This window comes from Gorilla gorilla, chromosome 13 (genome assembly GCF_029281585.2).
Source record: "Gorilla gorilla gorilla isolate KB3781 chromosome 13, NHGRI_mGorGor1-v2.1_pri, whole genome shotgun sequence".
NCBI classification, from domain to species: domain Eukaryota; kingdom Metazoa; phylum Chordata; class Mammalia; order Primates; family Hominidae; genus Gorilla; species Gorilla gorilla.
The window spans coordinates 89,787,752-89,815,714 of NC_073237.2; the positions used below are offsets into that span (position 1 = coordinate 89,787,752).

Sequence of the window (27,963 nt, forward strand, 5' to 3'; positions counted from 1 at the left end):
CATGCAAGGGGCAGTGGCTTTCCTGGTAGGCACAGGGGCCTTAGGGAAGGTGGCCATCCAGGGTGGGGACTCATCCTGTTGGACTCAGTGCATGGTGGCAGCCAGCCCCCCGGCCTCCCACTAAAGACAGCCTTGAGCTGACTGCGGTCCCTCCTGCATGTGCATTGCAGTCCTCACCATGAGCAAGCTGAGGGTCCCAGTGTCTCCTGCCCGGTCCACTGTGAGGGCTGCCTTGGCTGTGGGGCCACCTCCTCAGAGAGCTGCAGTGCCAGCCTTCGAGCTTCTGCATGGAGGGAGGAGGAACACTCACCCCAGAGCCTCCTGTTTTGGGTGTTGGAGGGCAGCTCGCTCCCCAGATGCTCCAGACGGTACAGGAGCAGAGCGTCTGTTTAGGTTTCTGGCAGCCGTTCAGTGTGCTGACTGGTCACACAAAGAAGGGTGGCCCAGGTGACAGAGGCCGCCAGGGCTGTGCTGAGGACAAGACCATTTACACAGGGCGTGGGTCATGGCAGAGCTGGCGCAGCCTTCCCGTCGGCAGCTCCTGGGAGGGTGTCAGGGCCTGGCCCTTGGCGAGTGGCCAGCACCGCGGTGGGCCCACAGTCAGCTGCGCGGTTTTGTTTTCCAGATCCTGAGAGTGAGAAGCCTGACTGACCCCGCCTAGACGCCAGGCCCACTTCATGCCGTCTAAGTGGAGAAGTGACGGACCCTCAGGGCCAGCTGCTCCTCCTGTCCAGTTCACGCTGTTTTGTAACCACTTTCTAAGCATTTTTTATTCACAATTGGAAACACAAATGTAATGCAAGAATAAAAAATATTTTGGGGCAGAAAGGACTTTGGTTTTTCAAACTATTTCCTCTCTGGTGGCCCTTGGCCAGCCAGGTGACTGGGATGTGACGGGGGTGGGGGGACATTCCCAGGACCCTGGCACGCTCAGGATAGCCCTGTTCTCTGCAGGGCCCTGGAGGTGGCGGCCCCGGGGAGGCTGATCTCCAAGTCCCCCCGATGCCAGCTGGCACGGACTCGGGGTCCTGGGTGCCTCCTGGCCTTTGCTCACAGAGCTCCATGAGGCAGAGCCTTCCCTCTGGTCTTTGGAGGCTTGAAGTCACCCACCACCCCCACACCCACCTCCCAGGCACCCTCCTTCCAGAATTCACCTGCACTGGCAGGAAAAACACCAGTGGCCTGGGGCCAGAAACCTCTGGCTGTGGGGTGGCAGGTCTGAGACCACTGGCTCCTTGGAGGGCTGCATACCCCCCACTCGTGGGAGGGGTCCTAGGTGTGAGAAACGAGGAACGTTGACATGGCCTCACCAAGGAAACGTGCCGTGGTAAGGTCCCCACACCCTAGCCTGGCCAGCAGGCACAGGAGCCTTATGCTGGGTCCAGAGGTCTAGGGAGAATTTGGGGTCCCATGCATCACAATGAAAAAGCATTGCATCTCTATTTTCATTAATGTCTAACTGCAATTTAGCATTTCCTCGACTAACAGCACCTGGAGTTCATCACCACTAGACACCACAGATATTGCTGTGCCATGTCATTTACATCCATGACATAGTGCCCTTCCCTGAGTTGTAAAACTGTCCAGCCGGCTGATAGAGCAGCGCTGCCTGCCTATCTCAAACATGAGTCTTCAGGGCACGGTGACACTGCTTCCCCATGGGAGTGTCGGAGATGCCATCCCGCTGTGTGCGGGTAACCTCGGAGTCCTGGCTCTTCTCCGTGTGATCAGCAGGGTAGGCCTCCTCCAAGCCTCAGCTGGGAGCAGGGATGGCACGGTGCTAGGAACATGGCTTCCCTTGGTCTTAGTTTGTGTTCTCTTCTGTTGGTGGCTCATGTGACTGGTTTTCTGTGGACCACAGTAATGCAGTTTGCCTTTTCTTTTTTTTTTTTTCTTCTTTTTTTTAATGAGACCGAGTCTTGCTCTGTTGCCCAGGCTGGAGTGCAGTGATGCAAACTCAGCTCACGGCAACCTCCGCCTCCTGGGTTCAAGTGATTCTTCTGCCTCAGCCTCCTGAGTAGCTGGGATTACACGTGTGCGCCGCCATCACACCTGGCTAATTTTTGTATTTTTAGTAGAGATGGAGTTTCAGCATGTTGGCCAGGCTGGTCTCAAACTCCTGACCTCGTGATCCGCCCACCTTGGCCTCCCAAAGTGTTAGGATTACAGGCATGAGCCACCATGCCTGGCCGCAGTTTGCCTTTCAAACTGCACATTTATTTTAATCATTTTCTTTAAGTGAATAGTATAAATGTCAATGGTAAAATTTGGTGGTAGTATGGTAGTAAATAGTAGTACAATGGTCAATGAAACGGTAATGGTCAAGCCGGCACCCTCTGGGGAGATTCTGCACAGTGCACTTCCAGGACTCTGGGGCCCCGAATCCCAGCTTCATCTGCTGCTCAGAACCACCTAGCAGCTGTCCAGGGCCACTAGGAAAAGGCCCCAAGCCTCAGCCTCAGAATCCAAGGCTCTTGGTGTTCAGCCTCACCCATTAGACGCGTCCCTGCTTCAGGCTTCACTGCTGCTGCACAGCGTGCCAGCTGGGCCCGGATATTCTTTTTTTTTTTTTTTTTTTGAGATGGAGTCTTGCTCTGTCGCCCAGGCTGGAGTGCAGTGGCGCGATCTTGGCTCACTGCAAGCTCCGCCTCCCGGGTTCACATCATTCTCCTGCCTCGGCCTTCTGAGTAGCTGGGACTACAGGCAGCCCTGCCACCAGGCTGGCTAATTTTTTGTATTTTTAGTAGAGACGGGGTTTCACCGTGTTAGCCAGGATGGTCTCGATCTCCTGACCTCGTGATCCACCTGTCTCGGCCTCCCAAAGTGCTGGGATTACAGGCATGAGTCACTGTGCCCAGCCCCGGATTCATTCTTGACCCTCCCAGTCCCAGGTTCTCTCCTCCTCTGGGTTCTATCACACAGTCTGGGTGGACAGCTCACGAGAGCCCCAGAGACCTCAGCTCTTCATGGAGAGTTCTCATGGGTGCATATTATTTGTTATGCTTGACTTCCTGAAAGTGGGGACTTAAAATTGTTTTTGATAGCCCTTCACCTTCCAGAACAGTCACTGAGTGAAGCTGGTGCGCAATGAATTGTGCTGATGAAGGCAGACTCCTTTGGGCAGATGAAGCTTCCAGTGGGTGCTTATTGGCTCTGATCACAGCATTTCTGGGATGGAAAGGACCCTGCCAGGCCTCTCCTAGGACAGCAAAGGCAGCATCACCTGGGGCCAGTCCAAGCTCCTCCTGCAGGGTCAAGGCAGCCAAGCCACAGCCTCTGCTCTCCAGTGTTGTTTTGTTCTTAGCTGACCCCGGCATCCAACCAGACTTCCAGTGTCCAGGGTGATATCTGCGCCTCATCTCCAGGCTTCAATTCTCTGAAAAGTGCTTATTACTAAAGGGCTGGTAAGGCTAGGCACAGTGACCTATGCCTGTAATCCCGGTGCTTTGGGAGGCTGAGGCAGGAGGATCGCTTGAGGCCAAGAGGTTAAGGCTGCAGTGAGCCGTGATCACATCACTGCACTCCAGCCTGGGTGACAGAGTGAGACCCTGTCTCTAAAACAAACAAACAACAACAAAAAAACAAAAACAAAAATAAAACACCTGAAGAATCCTGTCTTCATTCATTAGAGGATGCAATTAAGCCTGGGCCAGGACGCCTGCCTTCCAGGTGGTTAAGGGAGTTCAGCAATGGTGACCACTCTGTACACATCGTGGTTGTGGTCCCTGAACTTGGCTTTATTAGACTTGCCATTGAGAGGGGGCAGAAGGCCCGCATGCCACAGGCATCACTGTGCTGGTGGTGGCTCATGCAGTCCTGCAGAGGTGTGGAGAAGAGTCCCTCACCTTGAGAGGACACGGGGGGTAGAAGGCTGCCCGAGGCCAGGCTGGATGGGGAGGCAATGTTGTCCCATGCAACTCTGTAAAGAATTGGTCATTTCTCACTGAGGTGGACAGCAGAGACCAGGGTCCTGGGCTGCAGGGGTTGGAGCCACAGCCAGCTGGTTCTGCCTCCCAGTGAGGCTGTGTGGGCCGGGGCAGGAGGGCTTTGGAGCAATAGCAGTTCCTAACAGTTGATCCTTTTGAGCCCAAGCCCTCCAAATTTGATCACCAGCTCAAGGTTCTGTGATCTGCCAGACCCATAAATCCAGCTGCCTCTCCCCCTCTCCATGGAGACCCTCAAAGTCATCTTGAAGATGCTCCACGTTGTAAGATGATATCACTTCCAAGCTTCATGGGGTCTTCCCAGATGTCCCAGTTTCCGAGGCTGGCATGACCAGTCACCCGGTTCATTCTCAGTCTAGGACTCAGACTCATCCTTGTCCCCTCATTTCCCAAATGTGGGCTGTGAACAGCTGAGTAGATGTTTTAGCTGAAATGTCCCCAAACCCCCTTCCATCCAGTCTCCTCACTGCAGCCTGCATGATCTCTTCAAACAATGGATGCTCCGGTTCCAGCCTCCTTGCCCAGCTCTGCCCTCTCCAGGTCTTTCCTACCTGCTGCTCCCCTCATTCTGAGCCCCACCACTAGGCGGGGTCCCTTGAGCCCTGAGGGGCCCGGCTCCGTCCTCCTAGGGCCTCACAAATGCCTACTCGGCGCCTGGTCCCTGCTCCAGCCTCACTTCCGTAGGCAGCCTCCCCAGCTCAAGGCCGGGTCAGCCTGATGCCCCTGTGCTCCCTTCTGAACGTGGCCTTCCCTGTGGACCTCCTGTCTCACTTCTCAGAGTGTGACGATGCACCATGGAGGCCACAGGGGATCCCATGTATGTCCCCTTCCATCCCCCTCCAGCCTCCCCATGGCTGCCGGCCACCTGGGCACAGAAGTCCTGTCTGTTTCACTTCCTATTTCCTCCTGTTCCTATGAGGGAGGCGCTCAGCCTGATTCTGTGGAGTGAGTGAGTGGAGGCTGGGGAGAGGGAAGAGGGTGTGTGGATGGAGGAGGGGCGGGCAGAGGACGCGAGAGCAGCCAGATCCTGGGCAGGGTGAGGAACGAAGGTGAGGACGCAGCCCCTGGGCAAGCTCAGGCGGAGCTGGAGGAGCCTGCGGCTGCATGGAGGGTAACAAGAGTCAGAAGCCACAGTGGACAGCCCCGGTCCCCACAGGCTTACCTGTTCAGGCAGCACAGTGGGCTTAGGGAATGTTGACAGGCATGGATTTCCCTTCTCGACCTGCTTTGAAATAAGAGCCAAGGACAGCACACCCTGTCAGGGAAACAGACAGTGCTGGAATTGGGTGACTTTGAGGAAGGTTCATACACAAGGGACTGTTTCCAAAAGTGTGGGTGTCTGGAAGGCAGTGTTGGTAGACAGAATAATGTCCCCTCAAGGGGCCCACATGTGAATGCCTGGTCCTGTGCATGTCACCTTCACATGGCACCAGCACCCTCGCCGATGGGACTTGGGACAGGATCTTCAGGTGGGGAGAGGCCGTGATGAGCCAGGCAGATGCAGCATCATCTCAGGGTCCCTCCATGCAGGAGGGAGGGGTCAGGGGAGGAAGTGTGACAGCAGCAGCAGGACCCGGAGAGCAGATGCAGAGTAGAGACCAGGAGGGGAGGACCGGGCAGCAGCCCAGGGCCTTGGGCAGCCTGGGAAGTCCGAGAAGGCAGGAGGAGCCCCCAGCAGGAGCCCGCCCTGCCCAGACCTTGACGTTCGCCCAGCAAGACTGATTTTCAGTTTTGTCTTCCAGGACAGGAGGGTAATAAGTTTGTGGTGCTTGAGACTGCCAGGCTGGGGTGAGACCTTAGAGCAGCATCAAGAAACACATGTAGGCAGGAACCGGAGGCCGTCCCCATCCAGCCATGACCGGCTCCAGGCCTGGGGCCACCACAGGAGGGTCACGTTGGAGCCCCAAGGAACACAGCTGTGAGAGTCACCCCGGAAGAGGAGCATGGCCTGCAGCCCACGACAGAGCCAGCTGAGGTGGCCTCGCAGGAAGGAGCTGGGAGGCTCAGCGCCTGGCCCCAGCCTGCCCCTGCCCCTGCTATCCTTCTGGGGTTCCCCGGGGACTGGACCCCAAGGAAGCTGGCAGGACAGGAGCCCGTGTGAGCTACACCCTGCGGCTAAGCCACAGACAACAGATGGCGAACGACAGAGCCTGGGGGTGGGAGGACAGGCTGGTCACACCGTGGACCACAAGGTCAGGAGCCGTGAGAGGCTAGGGGCCTGCGGGCTGGACCTGGGGAAATAAGCACCCCCTTCGCAAGTCTCAAGTGATGCCCTCGAATGGGTTCCCCAGCTTTGCTCTGCATCCGAATCCTGAGAGGAACCTGCAAAAAATACAGACATCCAGGCCCCACCCAGCAGCATCTGAATAAGACACTGAGTGGGGGAGGGGAGGTGGCGGTGGAGGGAGGCTGAAGGTGGATGCTTACTGCTGCACCCGCTTCCTCCCCCACTGTCTTCCTAGTAGCTCCTTTCCTGGGAGAACGACGTCCTGTCCTCACAGCATATCTGGAGACTCAGTGTCTGACTTCAACACGACCATGCCCTTGACTCTGAGTGGAATACATGGGTCGCTTGTCTGGAATCCATGTGTGCCCGGCATCCCATGAGCTTGGCACTAGAATTAGCTTTTGGAGAGAGACTGGCAACTGCAGTCTCTTTTGGTTCCTCAGTAAACTGGAGGGACCTGAACTTTGCCCAGGCAGGCTTGACATTCTGTTTATTCCACATATCATTGCTTCTGCCAGGACCTTCTCAAAACATAGGTGGTGTCTATTGCCCTCAAAGATGAAGAATCATCATAACCAAAAATGTGATATGTCCACAGTGGATGAATTAGCATAATAGTGAAGTGTTTGACTGTCCAGGGCTGCATTTACATGAAGACTGAACTCACGCTGTCCACCTTGCTCACGAGTTGACATATACTTCCATATGGCACAGTTCAGGAAGAGATTGAACTCGGCTAAGCCATCCTTTTGTGACCTTGTATTTGACGATCCTAACTGGAGGAGGAAGCAGGAGTGAGAAGGAGGAACTGGAGTGAGAAGCAGGAGCTCCTAACAACGCAGCAGACACAGGCACCATGCGGAGAAACGCCCAGCGGCCCTTCATGACCCAGAGCCGGGGAGCTGGGTGCGGGCAGAGGCCGCTGCACATTCACCACGCTCACGCCACGTGCCGGCCTCAGGCTTGACAAGCTCAGGCCTTTGGTTAAAGCCTTTCTAGCACATCAATATACTTTTCATTCACAACCTATTCTGAAGTGAAGTGCACTCTACGTGCACAGTATTCACAGCAATTTTAGAGACAGGTCTTATCCTCCCTATATCACTCTCAGTCATTGGTCCCACCTCTAAGAGGAAGATAAGTCCCTTAATAGTCAACAGACAGCTTCCAAAGTTTGTGTCTCTCCTCTAAGTATCACTGGATCTTCTTTTGTTCACAAGGATGCAGAACAATGTTCCAAGTACTGTTATGTTTCTAAACTTTAAGATTGTTCATTTTTAAGAAACAAATAACTATAACCACATAACTATGTATAACCAATAACTATAACCTTGATAATCTTTCAACATACTCCAAAAGGAAACTTTGAGTCCATTTTACATTCAGCAAGTTAATATTAAACTGTGTGGCACATCAAAAGCTTTAAATTAATAATGTGTGTTTTAAATGTTACAAACCGTGTCGAGTGTACATCTAATATATGAACTAACAACTTAAAATACTACTGTTGAGTAGGCTATGAGTTCCTTGTAGTTAAATAAGTTATTACAAAGAGTATTGTTATAAAAGGTATGTGCTATGCCAAGCAATAACAAGATGTAGATGTGGTCACAAGCTAGCTATAGTAAAATGAAAAGAAAAAAACTGTGCTTGAGACCTCTTTTGTGTCATGATTTACCACAATTTTGAAGCAAAGTGTTTGCGGCTGCTATTAAAATTAAAATTGAAGGGGAGAAACAAAGCACCCTGAAATTTGAATGAAAATTAAAAAGAAAAAAGTATATGAGCTGTGATACAGTATTTGTGTTTTCCTAGGATGCTAGATGTTACTACAAACTAAATCTCAAAAATATTTAAATAGTCTGAAAAATAAAGATCTATATAGACTACATTTTTGGAAAACTTCAGAACATGATCAAGAATTTAGTAAAGTATTCTTTTTATTATAACACTGATTCAACTATGTGGCCAAATCACTCATTAGTCTTCTAGGTAGTCTTTAAGAAAAGGAGTATGATGGAATGTTCAATCTTCTTAAGTCAAATCTACACAAGGATATTAAATCACAGTAGAGTTTTGTTTTTTTTAAATAGAGATGGGGTTTCCCACTGTTGCCCAGGCTGGAGTGTAGTGGTGAGATGACAGCTCCCTGAAACTTCGACCTCCCTGGCTCAAGCCATCCTCCCGCCTCAGCCTCCTGAGTAGCTGACTATAGGCTCACATCAAGCTGGGCTCACTTTACTTTTTTTTTTTTTTTTTTTTTTTTTTGAGACAGAGTCTTTCTCTGTCACCCAGGCTGGAGTGCAGTGGCACAATCTCGGCTCACTGCAACCTCTACCTCCGGGTTCAAGCCATTCTTCCTGCCTCAGTCTCCTATGTAGCTGGGGTTACAGGTGCCTGTACCATGCCCTGCTAATTTTTGTATTTTAGTAGAGACAGGGTTTCCCCATGTTGGCCAGACTGGTCTCAAACTCCTGACCTCAGGTGATCCGCCCACCTTGGCCTCCCAAAGGTGGCCAAGGCGTGAGCCATCATGCCCGGCCCACTTTACTTTTTGTAGACATAGGGCCTCGCTATGTTTCCCAGGCGGGTCTCAAACTCCTGGCCTCAAGCAATCTGCCTACCTTGGCCTCTCAAAATGTTCAGACAGATGTGAGCCACCACACCTAGCCTAGAAATGTCTTACTTGCAGAAAGGTTCTAAAATGGCTAATTAAAGATTTTGGCATACTTAAATTAGTCCAAAAGATGAAACCTATTCTTTTAAATCAATGGATTGATGTGAGTAAGCATCACCAACCAAACAAGGAAACAACACAGATGGTGAAGCTCAGGTAACTTTTTCTTCACCTGTCCTTGTTGGATCAGCTGCTAGACGCTGATGACAAGCTCTGTCATTTTACAAACTTTATGATTGTCAACTACAAGCTACAACAATTAAATATTCCTGGGGCTAGGCGCAGGGGCTCGTGCCTGTATTCCCAACACTTTGGGAGGCTGAGGCAGGCGGATCACTTGAGGTCAGGAGATCGAAACTAGCCTGACCAACATGGTGAAACCCCGTCTCTATTACAAAATACAGAAAAAAGTAGCCGAGTATGGTGGCAGATGCCTGTAGTCCCAGCTACTTGGGAGGCTGAGGTAGGAGAACTGCTTGAACCCGGGAAACAGAGGTTGCAGTGAGCTGAGATTGCGCCACTGTACTCCAGCCTGGGCGACAGAGCAAGACTCTGTCTGAAAAAAAAAAAAATTCCCCAAATTTTCTTTGTTTTTACCTTCACTGTTTAATTTGAGTACAGGATAGTGAAATGTTGGTCCTCTTAATCACCCATTTTGCTAATATAATGTATAAGATACGTTCTACAATAAAACTTTACAGCTGCTAATATAAATAGCAGTATTCAGTTTATTCCAATTCTGAAATTAGTTCACCAAGGAAAAAAAAAGAATCAGGTACAATGTAAAGAATAACTGAAAATCCAGAAATACCATATTCCCAGATATTATCTTACCACTAATCATGATTTCGTATTTTATGCTATTAATTGAATAAATTCTGCTATTAGAATTTTGGAATTAAAAAAGCTTTTATTATTCTGATACCATCAGTTAGTTGTTTGCAAACTACTTTTTCTTAAAGGTCAGTGAATTGTGAAAGGCATATGTCACAGAAAATATAAGACACCTTGTGTTGCACTTTAAAAATCAAATTTTGGAGTTGGAATAATACTATTTAACTACTTTCTATGCTAGGTAATGTCACAAACTACTTTAAAATAGTTACATATAACATATAAATATTCATGAAACACAGGTTATATGTATAACTAACACCCATGGGTGTGGAAAAATACCATTCACTCCCAGTGTCTTATGCAATAAAAGAAATGTTTACTAACCCATTTACAAGGGCACATTTGCATTCTTTTCGCTATTGGCTCAGCCTCTTTTTAATGAATGTCCACAATCACTAAGCGATACCGTGGCAAACTCTACTCTTCCGAGATGGCTAAGGGACAGCTAATAATCATCATATTTTGTGAATAATTCCAAAGACCATAAAAAATGTACATTGTAGGAAAATATAACTTTCAGCAAAAGCCACTTTTTCTGATGCTGCCAACCTGTGTATCAGCTGTTCTTGGAGGCGCAGCTATTTAGACACGACACCCTCCCTTCAGATGATGTAATCTTAAGGAATTTAGCAATTATGTGATTTACTAACATAAGACAGTATTTACTGACACGACCAGACAAACCGAAAAGGTCTTCTCACCTACTCCTGGAGTCTTCCCAGAATCCAGACACCCAGTGTAAGAAAACAGGTGTTGAAAGCTCTGCTGTCACTTCAAAGAGAATAATCACAACAAGAAATGCAAAAGATAATGTACTAGAAACTGTGAAAATCTTAACCTAAGGTATGAAAATGTTCAAATAAAAATACTACTGCATGCTAAGCACACAGCAACAAAAAGAAGCACTGCAGAAATGGCTGTGAAGCTTTATGAGAGTAAAAACAAATGAAGAGGGGAAAACACAACCACCATTAAGAAATAAGGACAAAGAAGGCATTGAGGGAAAGAAGCACAGAAAAAAAGATCATCCCTGAAAGAAAATCTGTTGACTAAAAAAAATCTGTTCTAAATACTTAATTTAAAAATGTCTATTCTAGGCCAGGCGCGGTGGCTCACGCCTGTAATCCCAGCACTTTGGGAGGCCAAAGTGGGCAGATCATGAGGTCAGGAGATCGAGACCATCCTGGCTAACATGGTGAAACCCCGCCTCTACTAAAAATACAAAAAAATTAGCTGGGCGCGGTGGCGGGCACCTGTAGTCCCAGCTACTTGGGAGGCTGAGGCAGGAGAATGGCATGAACCCAGGAGGCGGAGCTTGCAGTGAGCCGAGATCGCACCACTGCACTCCAGTCTGGGTGACAGAGTGAGACTCCATCTCAAAAAAAAAAAAGAAAAATTTCTATTCTAACACACTGTCATTTGGGAGGCCTACAAAAACATTTCCTTAAAAAATTACCATGACTTCAACTATATTTTTAAAAAGCCTTGACACTTGGAAAAGACTATGATAATAACTAGAATAACTTGTCTCACTATTTACTTAGAAATATTCTATTTAAAAGTCAACCAACAATAGGAACTTTGCAATTGCACAACAGAGAAAGTAAATGAATAACACTCAGTGGCCATGGCGCGTTTCCCCATCTACTAGAACATTCTGTGACTTACACCATCTACCCTGAACCATTCGCCACGTCTCCATTCACGCAGTGATTCAAATAGAGTTCCTGTGTTCATTCCACAATAAACCTCAGTAACTCGCACATCACAGTACTTGTAACCATTTGTTAACAGAAGGAGAACGTGTCTTCATATATAAGATGAGTTTCTTGTAGACACAGATAGCTGGGTCTTGATTCCATCCAACAGCCTCTTTCTTTTAATTTGCGTATCTACATCACTGATGTTTAATTATTGATATACGTGGATTAAGAGCTACTTACTATATTTGTTACTGTTTTCCATTCTTTCTCCATGTCTTCCATTCTTTTTCTTCTTTCTCTTGTTTCAGTTGAGCACTTTATATGATTTGTTTTTTCTCTTTTCAGGGGGGCACAGGTTCTACAGTCCAATTATTAGGCCTGAGTCTTATAATGAGTCTCTGGGCTGTGATCTTCAAATGTGATTCTCAGTCCCTGGCCCTGCTTAGCTGGGATGGGATGGCTATGGTGAGCTAGATTTGGGTGTTTCCTTTCCCTCAGATTAATTAGGTTCTTGTGAAACCCAGCAGGTTAGGCTCTGGTTAGGTAGTTTCTCCTGACAGAAGGCCTTGTTAAGAACAGTGTTCTGGCTGGGTGTGGTGGCTCACACCTGTAATCCCAGCTACTTGGGAGGCTGAGGTAGGAGAATCACTTGAACCTCGGAGGCGGAGCTTGCAGTAAGCCAAGATCGCGCCATTGCACTCCAGCCTGGGTGACAGAGCAAGACTCCGTCTCAAAAAAAAAGAGTGTTCTCTCACATTTTTAAATAATTCTCTTTTCTTCCCTGTGCCAGAGGTACAAGGGATTTTTCTCCAATATTTACTGTGAGAATTTGGTAGAGATCTAGCAGGTAAAATGCACAAAAGCATGTGGACCCCCACATCACCAGGCCCTCTGGAGTCTTCAGTTCTCAGGTTTGTCCACGTTGAGCCTCCAACAATCTATCAATGACAGTTTAGGTTTCCTTGCACTCACATTGGTTCCTGCGGAGGTTTCTACTCATGGGCTTCTGCTCCACTATATTCAACGCATTCAACACACTAGAACCCTTGCAGGAAACCATGAACATTGTCTCTACTTGGCAGCTGTGGACACATAAATCCAAATCACACCCCTGCACCTGCCAGAAGCAAAGGATGCCCGTGATCAAGGGTTTGACCCCAAGTCAAATGTCAGTTTCTGACCCCAAAGCCTTCAGGAACAAACACCCTCGTCTCCTCTGCCTTCATTCCTCTCAAGTCTAACATGTCTGTCTCTTCCTTATTATAATAAAAGTGGAAGCAGATTCAAGGAAATTAAGTTACTCCTAACACACAGCTTGAATCCAATCTTTGATTACAGGGTGTACCCTGCATTCTTCATGGCACTTCATACCACAAGGATGGCAAAACACAAGACTCTGAGCAGGTCAAATTCCAGTGGCAGAAACAAGATGCATCTCCAGAAAACAGTAAAGATGCCATAACGGAGATAAAGACAATAAGCACTGAGAGAGGTCAGAGGGAGACCAGATGCCCAGAGCTCCAAAAAGCTGACCACAACCTTCACAGACAGGTAGGAGGTGCATACCCAGAAAAGACAGGACATGTTCGGGCAGTTCTACTCACTCCAAGTTCAGCTCATCCTAACAAAGACGATGATATGGTTTGGCTGTGTCCCCACCCAAATCTCATCTTGAATTGCAGCTCCCATAATTCCCACAGGTCATGGTAGGTATCTGGTGGGAGGTCATTGAATGTCTTTCCTGTGCTATTCTCGTGACAGTGAATAAATCTTACAAGATCTGATGGTTTTATAAAGGTGAGTTCCCCTGCACATGCTCTCTTGCCTGCTGCCATGCAAGACGTGACTTTGCTCCTCCTTTGCCATCCACCACGATTGTGACGCCTCTCCAGCCATGTGGAAACTCTGAGTCAATTAAACCTCTTTCCTTCGCAAGTTACCCAGTCTTGGGTAATGTCTTTATTAGCAGCATGAGAACAGACTAATACAGACAACTTGCCAAATTAGATGGGCAACTCGCATTCTTCTCAATTCCTCCCTGCCGGAGGAACAAGCACCTCAACTGAGACGTGCCCCAGTCACCACCCATGTTCCCAAGTCAGCACCTTGACCTGGTTTCCACATCTCCATCACTAGCACGGAACTCTTGTTGGGGTCATAAAGCTTACTTATTTTGCTTTTGTCTTACTTCTTACCTATGTTTCAGAGTTCAGAAAGAACATTCAACTAAGATGAAAACTGTATTGTACAGACACTTTGACCTTGCTGACATGAGTCACATTTTACAACAAAATGCACATGCCTTATAATTCTAGTGCATAAGGGCTTCCAAGACCACCAAGCAGTTGTTCTCAAACTTCAGTGTGCAAAAGACTGACTGAGGTGCTTATTTAAAATGCAAATTTTGGGGCCCCAACCCAGAGATTCTGATTCAAAGGGTACTCAATATATTATCTTGTTAGAGGTTAATTTAAAACTTTGAATATTCAATTGCAACTCTTTACTTCATTTTAGAGTTTCAGCATTGCACACATAGCAAATAAACATTTATTAATTTTATACTTCTCTGCACATACAGCAAATCAACATTTACTAATTTTATACTTCTTTGCCATAAACAGGGTGTGCATCCCTGGATGGCAGTGAGCCCTTCAGTGACCTCTGCGCTGGGTCAACCGACATTTGTTCCCATTTTAAAGATGGACAGAGGACAGAGAGGAAAGATCACCTGCTTCAGGTGACACACCAGGTAAGAACTGGCATGGAAACTAACAACTACATCTCTTAGATTTCTTACATCAGAAATAGACGTAACATCAACCAGCCCTGGTTATCTACTCTGTGGAGTTCACACTAAGGAAAAAGAGACACTGACTTAAAGGAAAGACATTTTCTTTCTCTTTCTTTTTTAAATATAAGACAGTTTAAAGGGAGGGGAGGAGTACAAATTTAAGATTTCCTTGATCAGAATTTTTTTTTTCCACAGTCGGAGTTTTGCTCCGTCACCCAGACTGGAGTGCAGTGGCGTGATCTCGGCTCACTGCAGCCTCCAACTCCCAGGTTCAAGCGATTCTCCTGCCTCAGCCTCCAGAGTAGCTGGGATTACAGGTGAACGCCACCACGCCTGGCTAGTTTTTATATTTTTTAGTAGAGATGGGGTTTTACCATGTTGGCCAAGCTGGTCTTGAACTCCTGAACTCAAGTGATCCGCCTGCCACTGCCTCCCAAAGTGCTGGGATTACAGGCATGGGCCACCGTGCCCAGCCTCTTCGATCAGATTTTAACCAACTATATATTTGTGAACTCATTTACTCAGGGACACACAGTGTTTTTATTATTATTATTGTTTGTATTTTTTGAGACGGAGTCTTGCTCTGTCACCCAGGCCATAGTGCACTGGTGACATCTCAGCTCACTTCAACCTCTGTCTCCTGGGTTCAAGCGATCCTCCTAACTCAGCCTCCTGAGTAGCTGGGACTACAGGCACATGCCACCACGCCCAGCCAATTTTTGTATTTTTAGTACAGACGTGGTTTCGCCATGTTGGCCAGGCTGGTCTCGAACTCCCAACCTCAGGTAATCCACCTGCCTTGGCCTTCCAAAGTGCTGGGATTACAGGTATGTGCCACTGCATCCAGCCCGCACAGTGTTTACAATACTCCTCTAAGGAAACAATTCCAGCCTGGGTCTAGGCAGCTTTCTAGGGTTTTGCTTGGGCAAACAGTGTTATTTCCAAAGTGTCCTGTAACCTGCTGAGTTTAGGAGAAGGAGAGGAAATTCAGAGCTCCCTTGATCCAGGAGCCAGGAGATTAATGTTTCGGGGGTCGGCAGGGGATTGCTGTGGTGGGTGTGAGTGGCACCACACCGGACAAATGCCCCCATGTTTTGGTCATCACACAAACCAGTTCTCGTCAAATTCCTCCCCAGAAAGTTTCCTGTGGCTCCAGGCCATGGGGCTGGGATAGTGCAGATTTTAAATCATGGAAACTTCAAGAACATACCTACTCTTCCTCTCTCCTCTCTGTCCAAGGAGCCCCCATCTGAGTACAGACTGACCATCACCCACCTGCAATAAACTACATCTCTGAGCAAAACACCAGCTGGGCTGGCAGGCCAGAAGGCAGCTTCCCCAGGTCACTACCCGCCAGGAAGCACCCAGCGACCCGTGCACCACTCACTTTGTCGCCCCTCCGCTGCCCTCGTCGTTGTCGGAAGATGACGATGTAGAAGAGCCAGGGAAGTAGGCGGAATCCACGTGGTTGGGGCTGCCGCTCTGGGCCGGGTTGATGGGCGAGGACCGCTCATACAGCGGCGTGTGCTTCCCTTCGTGAGGAATGTTGCTGTAGCTGTTCTGCTCCGTCAGATTCTTCCCGCTCGTGTCCAAAGTGAGAGATGCTGGCTCAGAGAGGCTGTACGGGTATGGACCCTGGCCCGGGGCGCCCCCTGGGCTGGGCACCTGTGGGGCCTGAAGTGAAGGGCACACGTCACGCACAGGTGGCCAGCAGGACCCGACTCAGGCCCAGGCTGACGTTTCCTGGCTCATTTTTATTTCAACAAACACTGGCATCTATTTCACATATCAATTCAAGAGGTTAGGAACTTATTTTAGCATTTGTTGAAATTCAATGCATGCACCCTGTCTGAGACCCGCCACCCGACCCAACGCAGGGAAGGCCTTACCACGGGCTTTGCTTGCAGAGAGGTCTGCGGAATGTTGAGCATCTGAGGAGGAACATGCGGCGGCACCATCCCAGGCATTCCAAACGGACCGGGTCTGGCTGCTTCACCAACACAGAAAGAAAAGAATCACACAGCTGTGAACAGAATGCGTTTTCCAGGGCATCCTGGGGGCCAGCCCATGGTGCCAGGGATCTCACCCTCACCTGGCTCAGACATCGACACCACCATGGGTCCCACTTCTCAGAAATCATTACAAATTGCCATTTCACAGTAAGGAAAACTTAATTTTATGATGCTCGATTTGATGGACTAGGGCTGGGATTCTAACTTTCCAGATTTCTCAGTGAACTTGCCATAGTGGTTCTGCTCTCGTGCACTTCCTGAGGGCCTCGGCTGTCCCTCTGCCTGCAACTTGGTGGGGATTCTCTGTAACTCAGTCTCCCTGCTCAGGGCTGCTCCTAGCCTGAGGTCTCCGTGAAACCAGAAGCCCTGGCAGGCATGAAAGGAACAAAGTCGGACCGAACAGTTTCCTTTACCTTTGTCAAGCAAGAAGACTTTTCTATTTAAAGTACATTGCAACTACCATTAGGTTCTCAGCTAACTAGTGAGTTTTTAAATTTAAAAGGAATTGTTTTTCATTGTTCAGCAATTAGGTTACACACTTTAACACGTATTACAAGATAAGTAATTTGGGATTCTGTGTTCTCTTAAAACATTATTTCATAAACCTGCCTGATGTGTGCTGCCATGTGCTAGTCATCATTCCCACGCTACCTTGCAAATTGAAGAAATCTGTTAGGGGAGTGAAAGCCATGTGGAGGAACTGAAGCAGGACAGCAGGACGAGGAGCCGGGCCAGCCTGAAGCTGGGACAGAAGGCAGGGGCTGGAAGCCTCCACATTCAACACTGCATCTGGCCTTGAGGGATCTAAGGACAGGAAGAGAGCTCAGGGGCCATGTCAGCCAACAGAAGTGAATGAGTGAGTAGATGGTGCCCATAAAGGGCTGTTCCAGAGACAGCACAAGACCCGCAGTAACAAGGACCGACTGGGGTGCAAACGTCAACAGCACTTCCAGACACCACCAGCAGGAAACAGGAGGACATGGGACACGGACCCCTAGGAGCTGCACTCCCTCTCAGAACACTTAGGTGCTGAGTGCCTATGATGTGTCGGGCTGAGAAGTGGACTAGAGGATGCCAGGAGCCCTAAGGTGGTGTCGGTAAGACACATACTACTGAAGACACAGAGAAAATAGAAACCTGAGTGAGACAGAACAGATCCACCAGGGGCTTGCATGGCTGCACCATCTCTTCCTTGGGTTTGTTTTAAATGTGGAAGAAAACCAAGCCTAGAGCTTCCTGACTCCAATTTCCCTCTTTAAGCAGTAGATATGCTTCTACAACCTCTTCATCTGAACACCAGGTGATATGGTTAGGCTTCACGTCCCCACCCAAATCTCATCTTTAATTATAATCTTCATAGTCCCCATAATCCCCATGTGTCAGGGAGACACCAGGTGGAGGTAACTGGATCATGGGAGTCGTTTCCTCATGCTGTTCTTGTGATAGTGAGTGAGTTCTCACAAGATCTGATGGTTTTATAAGGGGCTCTTTCCCCTTTGCTAGACACTTCTCCTTTGTGCCACCTTGTTAAGAAAGTGCCTTGCTTCTCCTTTGCTTTTGCCAGGATTATAAATTTACTGAGGCCTCCCCAGCTATGCTGAACTGTAAGTCAAATAAACCTCTTTCCTTTATAAATTACACAGTCCCAGGAAAGCTTCTTTATACTAGTATGAAAATGGACTAATACAATAAATAGGTACTGAAAAGAGTGGGGTGCAGCTATAAAGATACCTGAAAATGGGAAGCAACTTTAGAACTGGGTAACAGGCACATGTTGGAACTGTTTGGAGGTCTCAGAAGAAGACAGGAAGATGTAGGAAACTTTGGAACTTCCTAGATTCTTGTTGAAAGACTTTGACCAAAATGCTGATAGTGATATGGACAATGAAGTCCAGGATGAGGTGATCTCAGATGGCGATGAAGAACTTGTTGGGAACTGGAGCAAAGGTGATTCTTGCTATGCTTCAGCAAACAGACTGGTGGCATTTTGCCCCTGCCCTAGAGATATGTGGAACTTTGAACTTGAGAGAGATGATTTAGAGTATCAGGTGGAAGAAATTTCTAAGCAGCAAAGCATTCAAGAAGTGACTTGGGTGCTCTTAAAAGCATTCCGTTTTATGCATTCACAGAGATGATTTGGAATTGGAACTAATGTTTAAAAGAAAAGCAAGCATAAAGGTTTAGAAAATGTACAGCCTGATGATGGGATAGAAAAGAAAAACCCATTTTCTGAAGAGAAATTCAAGCTGGCTGCAGAAGTTTGCATAAGTAATGAGGAGCCAAATGTTAATCGCCAAGACAATGGGGAAAATGTCTCCAGGGCATGTCAGAGGTCTTCAAGGCAGCCCCTCCCATCATAGGCCCTGAGGCCTAGGAGGAAAAAATCGTTTTATGGGCTGGGCCCAGGGCCTTGCTGCTTTTTGCAGTCTTGGGACTTGGTGTGTTGCATCCCAGCTGTGGTTAAAAAAGGACAATGTACAGCTCAGGCCTCAGGCCATTGCTTTACAGTGTGAAAGCCCCAAGCCTTGGTGGCTTCTATGTGGTATTGGGCCTGCAGGTGCACAGAAGTCAAAAACTGAGGTTTGGGAACTCCACCTAGACTTCAGAGGATGTATGGAAATGCATGGATGTCTAGGCAGAAGTTTGCTGCAGGAGTGGAGCCCTCATGGAGAACCTCTGCTAGGGCAGTGCAGAAGGGAAATGTGGGGTCAGAGCCCCCCCAAAGAGTCCCCACTGGGGCACTGTCTAGTGCAGCTATGAGAAGAGGGCCACAGTCCTACAGACCCCCAAATGGTAGATCCACTGACTGTTTGCACCACACACCTGGAAAAGCCACAGATACTCAACATCAGCCTGTGAAAGCAGTTGGGAGGGAGGCTGTACCCTGCAAAGCCACAGAGGTGGAGCTGACCAAGGCCATGGGAGCCCACCTCTTGTATCAGTGTGACCTGAATGTGAGACATGGAGTCAAAGGATATCATTTTGGAGTTTCAAGATTTGATGGCCCCACTGGATTTTAGAATTGCATGGGGTCTATAGCCCCTTCATTTTGGCCAATTTCTCCCATTTGGAAGGGGCCTTTTTACCCAATGCCTGTACCCTCATTGTATCTAGGAAGTAACTAACTTGCTTTTGATTTTACAGGCACATAGGCGGAGTGGGGGTTGTCTTGTCTCAGATGAGACTTTGGACTTGGACTTTTGAGTTAATGCTGGAATGAATTAATACTTTGGGGGACCGTTGAGAAGGCATGATTGGTTTTGAAATATGAAAGGGACATGAGATTTGGGAGAGGCTGGGGCAGAATGATATGGTTAAGCTTTGTTTCCCCACCCAAATCTCATCTTGAAATTAGTGCCTATAATCCCCACGTGTCAAGGCAGAGATGAGGTGGAGGTAATTGGATCATGGGGGCAGTTTCCCCCATGCTGTTCTCATGATAGGGAGTGAGTTCTCATAAAATCTGATGGTTTTATAAGGGGCTGTTCCCCTTTCACTTGGAGCTTCTTACTGCTGCCTTGTGAAGAAGGTGCCTTGCTTCCCCTTTGCCTTCTGCCATGATTGTTACGTTTCCTGAGGCCTCCCCAGCCATGCTGAACTGTGAGTCAATTAAAACTCTTTCCTTTATAAATTACCCAGTCTCAGGCAGTTCTTTATAGCAGTATGAAAACAGACAAATACACTAGGGATGGGGAACACAACCCACGAACCACCACCTTTCACACTGCCTATCTGCCAAAATAGGTGAGGATAGAAACATTCCCCAAACCTTTGCTCCTGCTCCCTGAAAGCAAACATCCATGGCTGCACTCACAAGAGGCTCCCTAAGCCGATACTAGGGGTGGTGAGACCAGGAGTGCAAACTTTGTCCTGGGCCCAGCCTCCTGAGAGCCAAGCATGGCCCACAGAGGCTGGGAGTGAGGTACAGATCGTTGTTGACTGCCCCCAGAGAAGGACCAGGAATCTTACAGACTATGATCCTGTGTGAAGTTCCCACCTTCTAAGGGCTCTCAGCTTACAAGCTCTAAAACACCATAGCCCTTTGATCCTGGCTCGCACCAAGAAAAAACCTTGGCAGAGCTTCCAGCTTTGTACAAAACAAAGAAAACTGCAGTATGAGAAGCTGGGAATAATGAGACCAGCATGTGTGTAGTCACAGACACCTCACACTTGCATGCAACATGCACACAGACACATGTGCACACATGTCCCTGACTGAACAATAAGTCCACAGATCCATGCCTCTAAGGGATGTGTGTGCACAAGCAAGCACTCACTCATGCACAGGAGCAGATACACACAGGAGTGCACACAAACACACCCCCACACTTGCATGCACGGCACACACACACATACACACACAGGCATGCATGCCACACACACATGCATGGCACAGACCACACAAGGAGGTGTTCCTAATCAAAGACTACGTCAGCTAGATCTGCACTTCTAAGTATGCGATCGAAGTCACCACTATTTCAAAAACTCATTCACAGGTGATTCTGAATCATAGCCAGGTTTGGTCCAAAGAGTATTACAAAGTCGATTCAAGCTCTAACAGTATAATTTAAATCAATGTAAAATGTCTAGTGTATAACGTCTTGTGAGTATCCTCACATACCTAACTTTGTTTTGAGATGGAGTCTCACTCTGTTGCCCAAGCTGGAGTGCAATGGCATGACCTCGGCTCACTGCAACCTCCACCCCCCGGGTTCGAGAGAGTCTCCTGTCTCAGCCTCCTGAGTAGCTGGGACTACAACCATGCACCACCACTTAGCTATTTATTTTTTTATTTTTAGTAGAGATGGGGTTTCACCATGTTGGCCAGGCTGATGTCGAACTCCTGACCTCAAGCGATCTGCCCACCTCGGCCCCCAAAGTGCTGGGATTACTGGCATGAGCCACATGCCCAGCCCTAACTTTGTAATAGTAAAAATGCAAGGCTAGTCTCATGCAGCAGCAGCATTCAAGTGAAGATGATCATTTTTGTTTTTCTATCTTTGGCCATTACATCCTGAAACCTTCCTTGAAAGCACCAATTTTCCTCTAAAGCAAACAAACTACATTACAGCATAGAACCAAAGAATTCCAAGGAAAGAATATTTTCTAAAATCACATTCCAATCATTGACCGCAAATAATCCTCTGTATAGAATCCTATTCTATCAAGGCAGTCCAATAAGTGAATTAATTCGTCTGTATTTTCTGAAGGCTGCAGAAGTGCCTCCTAACCCAGGGTCTGCCTCTGCGGATTCAGGCCTTCGTCTATATCGATTCTTGTTCTCCATGCCCAAGTGCAGCTGAGCAGAACCACTGTGTGTCCTCTCTACAAGAGGCATCTTTCTCAGACGGGACACGGGGCTCCAGAGTGGAGGTCACACCACCAGTTTCTCATTCTTTTCCTTTCACACTTACTAGAGAGGTGGGCTTTTGTTAAAATAGTATGCAGACTGAATACAAGAAGCAAAAAGAGGAAAAAAGGCCAAAAAATGTTTATTATATTTTGAAATATTTCATAACTTTAAAATTAGTTTTTAAATAGTAAAAAGTTCTTTCAGAAGGAAGAGAAAAGAAACATGCACTGCAGTCCCTCGGCTGTGTGGTCTCAACTTTTTTTTTTTTTTTTTGAGACAGAGTTTTGCTCTTGTTGCCCAGGCTGGAGTGCAATGGCATGATCTTGGCTCACCACAACCTCCGCCTCCTGGGTTCAAGCGATTCTCCTGCCTCAGCCTCCTGACTAGCTAGGGTTACAGGCATGCGCCACCATGCCCAGCTAACTTTTTGTATTTTTAGTAGAGATGGGGTTTCTCCATGTTGGTCAGGCTGGTCTCAAACTCCCAACCTCAGGTGATCCGCCTGCCTTGGCCTCTCAAAGTGCTGGGATTACAGGCATAAGCCACCGCACCTGGCTGCAATCTCGACTTTTTATAGCTCAGTTACCTACTTCCTCAAAAGACTCACTTATGCCTATATGCGGCTGTGTGGCTTTTGCTCTGAATTAAAATAAGATATAATTCTTAAAGGAATGGTGTTAAACTGGAGCCTCTTCTTAGAACTACAGTCTGCCTTACCCCAGTCCCCATTCCTAGCCCAACCTAACAAACGCTCATCCATTACTTGGCATATTATTCTGAAACGTTGTGTTAAACAAAACAGAGTACAAAGTAAGTCTTCAAAAAAAAAATATACGGGCAAAAAAAAAAAAAAACTGTACGGGAAGACATTGTATGATTTTCATATATTACCCAAAAAATATAGCTTTGAAAATGTTGAGCCCAAGATTAAATAAGTCAATATAATCCCTACCACCTTTAATTTTCATCGCTTGCAAACATAGACAAGGCAAAATTTTCCAACCATTTTAAGCATGTGCAAATAGACATGCTTACTAAATCTCAATAGTCTACAGAAGATGAAAAGGTATAGAAAGGAAACTGTCATGTGACCTGTTCCCCTTACACTACAGATCCAGTGTCCAGAGAGGCAGGGTGGGGCCTTGGAGCACAGTGAGAGGGCGCGTCGTCTGGCCATCCTATAGGGAGAGGAGGCCCTGCAGAGCCGGTCTGGCTGGCTGCGCCTGGACTGAGACCAGGCACGAGGTCGGTGCCCAGGGAGGCAAAGGATGGAGGAGCAACTCCCAAGAGCTAAGAGCCCCGGGGCAGCTGATGCTGGCCCAGAGCCTGCGGTGCTGGCCAGACCCCAAGGGAAGAGCCAGAGGCCAGCGCCCAGAAGAGGAGGCCTGGTGACAGAAGGAGGCAAAACCTGAGGCATGATCAGCTTGAAGAAGGCTAAGTACAAGGCCCATGAGAAGTAAGATTACGAACTCAGTGAACAGGCACGTCCTGCGTGGCACGTGAAAGAATTCAGAACAGCGGGAAAAATTAAACCACGGAAGCAAATTTCAAGTCAACAGAAACAAGAACTTTCTAAGAACGAGAGCAGTTCAACAATGAAAAGGGTTGCTTTACTGACTGCTGGACTGCTCATACAAGAACATTCTACAGCGGGAGCTGGGCTGAACTTCTATAAACATTCCTCACTCCCCAAATCCTTTCCATCCCTGAATGTGGATAGTGAGAGGGTAGACATCACGAGATACGGCATCATTCGAATCCACCCGGTGCCCGAGTCTCAAGTAGCAAGTTTTATCTAAATGTATTCAGTTCCTGGGTTTAATTAATCAGTTTGAACAGAATACTTGTACTGACTGAGCAAAGTTCAAGAAGGCAGAATAGGAACATTACATCTCATCAAGGCTGGTTACGGTGGCTCATGCCTACAATCCCGACACTGGGAGGCTGAGGCAGTTCAGACCAGGCCAGGCAACACATCAAGACTGTTTGTACACACACTCACAAAAGCAACACAAAAAAACAAACAAAAATCCCAAATCCCATTTAGGCACTGAAATGTGTTTTGTTAAGTCTATGATGAAATAAGATAAATTAGTTTCTGTCCATTTGTGGGTTTCGGAAAAGCACAACCTAAAAGAAAACTCTACCAGGTCTCTATTTTGAAGTCACTGGTAAACTGAACTGACATTCCTCATTTGTAACCAAATATTAAAACGCCATTAACAAATACAACATTAATAAACCTAAGTGCATCCACTTTGGGAAGACACATGCTGCAGTGTTTTAAATCAGACAATAGCTCAAAGGAGGGTGTAGGTTCTTCCAAAACATCTGATTTTTAAGTTCAAAATAAAAATGACCTTCCAAAACAGCCACACGATCAGGCAGCCTGTGTCACTTCCTACTTCACACTAACTACCACGAACTCACTGAAAATGGAGCGAAAGGTCGCAGAGCAGACGCTGAAAGCAAAGCCCCCAGCACCAGCAGGAGAATCCAATTTTCTACTTGGGAATTGTGGACCAGAAGGGCAAGATGAGTGGCCGTTCTACTCAACGGGAGTAATGCCCTGACTTCCCTCTGGTGCCCTTTATTCTGTCAGCCTCCGGGGCTTAACATCAACGTCATCTGCGTTAGCTTTAAAGATAAAAACTGGCCGGGCACGGTGGCTGACACTTGTAATCCCAGCATATTGGGAGGCTGAGACGGGTGGATCACTTGAGATCAGCAGTTCGAGACCAACATGCTGAAACCCGTCTCTACTAAATATACAAAAATCAGCCAGGCGTACACGCCTGTAATCCCAGCTACTCAGGAGGCTGAGGCAGGAGAATCACTTGAACCCAGGAAGCGGAAGCTGCAGTGAGCCAAGATCGTGCCACTGCACTACAGCCTGGGCGACAGAGTGTGACTCTGTCTCAAACACAACAACAACAACAACAAAACTGATAAAGATGAACAAGGACACATCTCAAAAAGAGCAAGCGCAGACTGGCATGTACAATTACAGCCGTTAATTAAAAAGCAAAGCAATGCTATTAATTATCCCATAGGTATGAGGTGAGAAAATACAAAAACATGTTCAAGGGAGCTGTACATGACTTAGGCCTGTTGCATCTCTTTTTTATAAAAGAATGATCTCAAGCACAGGTTGCCATTTGTGTAACCTGAAGTAGGTATGCCACCACTCATTCTACTGTTCCTTCTATTTTTTGTTACATTAACAGGTTTTCCTAACAACCACAAAAAAAAAAAACTTTAGTAAAAACCTAGGAAAGGACAAGTCTAGTAAGCAAAGTTATAGGACAAAGTGAGGATTTAATGTAAAACTTTTTAAGGAATGTCAAAATTCTAAAGTTATTAGTAAAATATGGCAAAAGTATAATATTGAATACCTGGTGAAAATAAAATTCTTTTTTAATGTTATTTTTTATTTTAAGTTCTGGGGTACCTGTGCAGGACGTGCAGGTTTGTTACATAGATAAACATGTGCCGTGGTGTTTTGCTGCACCTATCAACCCATCACCTAGGTATTAAGCCCAGCATACATTAGCTATTTTTCCTGATGCTCTCCCTTCCCTCACCTCAACCCTCGACAGGCCCCAGTGTGTCTTGTTCCCCTCCCTGTGTCCATGTTCTCATTGTTCAGCTCACACTTATAAGTTACAGCATGTAGTATTTGGTTTTCTGTTTCTGTGTTAGTTTGCTGAGGATAATGGCTTCCAGCTCCATCCATGTCCCTGCAAAGGCCATGATCTCATTCCTCTTTTTTTTTTTTTTTTTAGACAGGGTCTTGCTCTGTCGCTCAGGCTGGAGTGTACTGGCACAATCTCAGCTCACTGCAGCCTCTGCCTCCCAGGTTCAAGCGATTCTCGTGCCTCAGGCTCCCGAGTAGCTGGGATTACAGGTGTGTGCCGCCATCCAGACTAATTTTTGTATAATGTTTTCAGTAGACACGGGGTTTTGCCATGATGGCCAGGCAGGTCTTAAACTCCCGGTCTCAAGTGATCCTCCCACCTTGGCCTCCCAAAGTGTGAGCCACCATGCCTGACCTGATCTCATTCCTTGTTATGGCTGCATAATATTCCATAGTGTATATGTACCACATTGTCTTTATCCCGTCTATCGTTGATGGGCATTTGGGTTCAAAAGTCATAATAATAGCAAAAAACATATTCTTGATGCTGACAGCAGGGACATGGCTAAATATGGCACCTCCACACTGTGGAGTATCATACCATCTCTGGAGAAAATAAGGAAGTCATCACCAGCTTCTATAATGGGCCTCACTTATGGGTCATAGTCCCCAGGCTTGGTCAGTCCCCAACCCCCAATGCCGTGCCTGCCCCCTACTGAGCCCACTCCTCTGCAGGAGGCCCCGGGGGCTCTGCTCCTGCCCACAGTAGGACTGAAGGGTCACCGGGTGGGTCCAGCCGTCCAGCTGTCAGCCAGGCCTGGCCTCAGGCAGTGTGGGCCGCCATGTGGTCTCTTTCATGTTTTCACTCTTTCTGCCCTAGAGGACCTGCCTCCTTTGGTCCTTTTGCTAGAGCACTCAGCTGTCTCAGGCTGTATGACTGCAGAAAATCGCGTTTCAAGGGAATAAATCTGTAAGATTTTATGGTGAATGAATATTTCAACCTCTTTGGATTACCGCATGGTCCATGCTGATCCCAGAGGCCTTTACTTACCCACGTAGTGTGGTGGCTGCAGTGACCGAGGCTTGCTGGTCCCAGAATAATGTCCGCTTGCTCTGTTACATCCCAGAACTGATTCTCAGGGATAGGGATCTGGAAGATGCTCGGCAGGAGGCTGCGGCCGCAGCGGCGCTGGGCTGGAGAGAAGGTGGCGGCGTGAGGGTCCGGCGGCGCTGGAGACCCGGCGGGCAGCGGCCAAAGCAGGGTCGGGCTGAGCCCAGCGTGGGCTCCAGGCTGCGCGAGCGGGGTACCCCAGTCCCCGCCTCCGCCTCCGCCCTTGAGCCACGGAGGGGAGGCGGCCGGCGGCCCGGGCCTCTGAGCTCCGAATCCTGCGCCTTCCCGCCGCCAACGGGCTGGGGGCCGCGAGGGGCGCGGGGAGGGAACGGGAGTTTGCAGGGACGCCTGGAGATCCGCTGCTTCCTCCTCTCGGCTTCAGTCTGCAGGCAGCTCTTCCCCACCAGAGCGCGTGGCTCCCCCGGCCGGGCTCGCCTCTCCCGGCGCCCGCCTCATTTGAAAACACGGCCTTTCCCACGCCCTTACCGCCGGTTCCGCCCGCGCTGCGCTCCGCTCCTCGCTCCTCTGCTCGCCCTTCGCTTTCGGCGTCCCACACCATCTCCTTCCCTCGTCGGCGGCTTCCTCTTCTGCTCCCACCCTGGTCTTCCGCCTGCCTTCCAGCACCATCTCTTTCGGATGTCATTCCTCACAGTGAAGTTCTTCATTGAAATTGCCCCTTGCTGTCAGCACCCCAAATCTACTGGGGGTCCATCAGCAGTACAGACTGGCCGGCTTTATGTGCTAGGTCGGCTCTTAAGAAATATACTTTAAGCCTAACGGCCTCAAAAAAAATTGTATTATCAAACAGAGTGTGAAAATAACACTGAAATAATTTTAAACTAAAAGGCTAGGCCGGGTGCAGTGTTTCACGCCTGTAATTCCAGCACTTTGGGAGACCGAGGCAGGTGGATCACTTGAGGTCAGGAGTTCGAGATTAGCCTGGCCAATATGGTGAAACCCCTTCTCTATTGAAAATACAAAAATTAGTTGAGCGTGGTCCCAGCTACTCAGGAGGTTGAGGCAGGAGAATCGTTTGAACCCAGGAGGTGGAGGATGCAGTGAGCCGAGATTGCGCCACTGCACTCCAGCCTGGGAGACTGTCTAAAAAAAAAAAAAAAAAAGAAAGAAAGAAAAGAAAAACAAACAGAAAAAAAAGGCTCAGCGACTGTTAGAAATCGTTATTTATTCATTTTTTTCAAAAATACGTGGCCTGTCATGTCAGATTTAGCAGATGTAGGACGTTTGCCCATCTTATTTGGCAAAAATGCTTCTTAAGGATTTGATAGCGGCCCAAATTCATCAGTGTTTAAGTTTTTCTAAAACTAATTTGAAAACTTAAAAAAAAAGAAGAAACATTATATGAATAACTAGGAAGCTGTTTCGACAGTCACTGTTAAAGAGCTTTTAAAATGGGCTCCACATGTTAATGTATGAAAAGTGTCAGGCCTCTGAGCCCAAGCCAAGCCATCGCATCCCCTGTGACTTGCACGTATACGCCCAGATGGCCTGAAGTAACTGAAGAATCACAGAAGTGAATATGCCCTGCCCCACCTTAACTGATGACATTCCACCACAAAAGATGTGTAAATGGCCGGTCCTTGCCTTAAGTGA

At 47.8% G+C, this 27,963-nt stretch overlaps 2 protein-coding genes across 13 annotated transcripts in view; one reads left to right on the forward strand and one right to left on the reverse strand.

The window, feature by feature from the left end:
• The window catches only part of WNK2 (WNK lysine deficient protein kinase 2), a 137,517-nt gene extending 136,689 nt beyond the window's left edge, over positions 1-828 (forward strand). For 9 of the 10 annotated variants that reach the window (XM_055349916.2, XM_055349926.2, XM_055349928.2 and 6 more), the window contains one exon: positions 626-824. In XM_055349916.2, the coding sequence (XP_055205891.2) occupies positions 626-651 (26 nt within the window). In that variant the 3' untranslated portion in view covers positions 652-824. Of the gene's footprint in view, positions 1-625 lie in introns of all 10 variants that reach the window. The other variant, XM_031014450.3, reaches the window with a different exon arrangement.
• FAM120A2P (Putative uncharacterized protein C9orf129 homolog) overlaps positions 1-27,399 on the reverse strand; it is a 28,994-nt gene extending 1,595 nt beyond the window's left edge. For 2 of the 3 annotated variants that reach the window (XM_055349940.2, XM_055349939.2), the window contains exons 1-4: positions 26,293-26,808; positions 16,129-16,229; positions 15,627-15,913; positions 178-283 (exon numbers count right to left, since the gene is read on the reverse strand). In XM_055349940.2, coding sequence (XP_055205915.1) covers positions 253-283; positions 15,627-15,913; positions 16,129-16,206 — 396 coding nt within the window. In that variant the 5' untranslated portion in view covers positions 16,207-16,229; positions 26,293-26,808 and the 3' untranslated portion in view covers positions 178-252. Of the gene's footprint in view, positions 1-177; positions 284-15,626; positions 15,914-16,128; positions 16,230-26,292; positions 26,809-26,838 lie in introns of those variants that run through there. The other variant, XM_004048282.4, reaches the window with a different exon arrangement.
• Between the last annotated feature and the right edge of the window lie 564 nt (positions 27,400-27,963).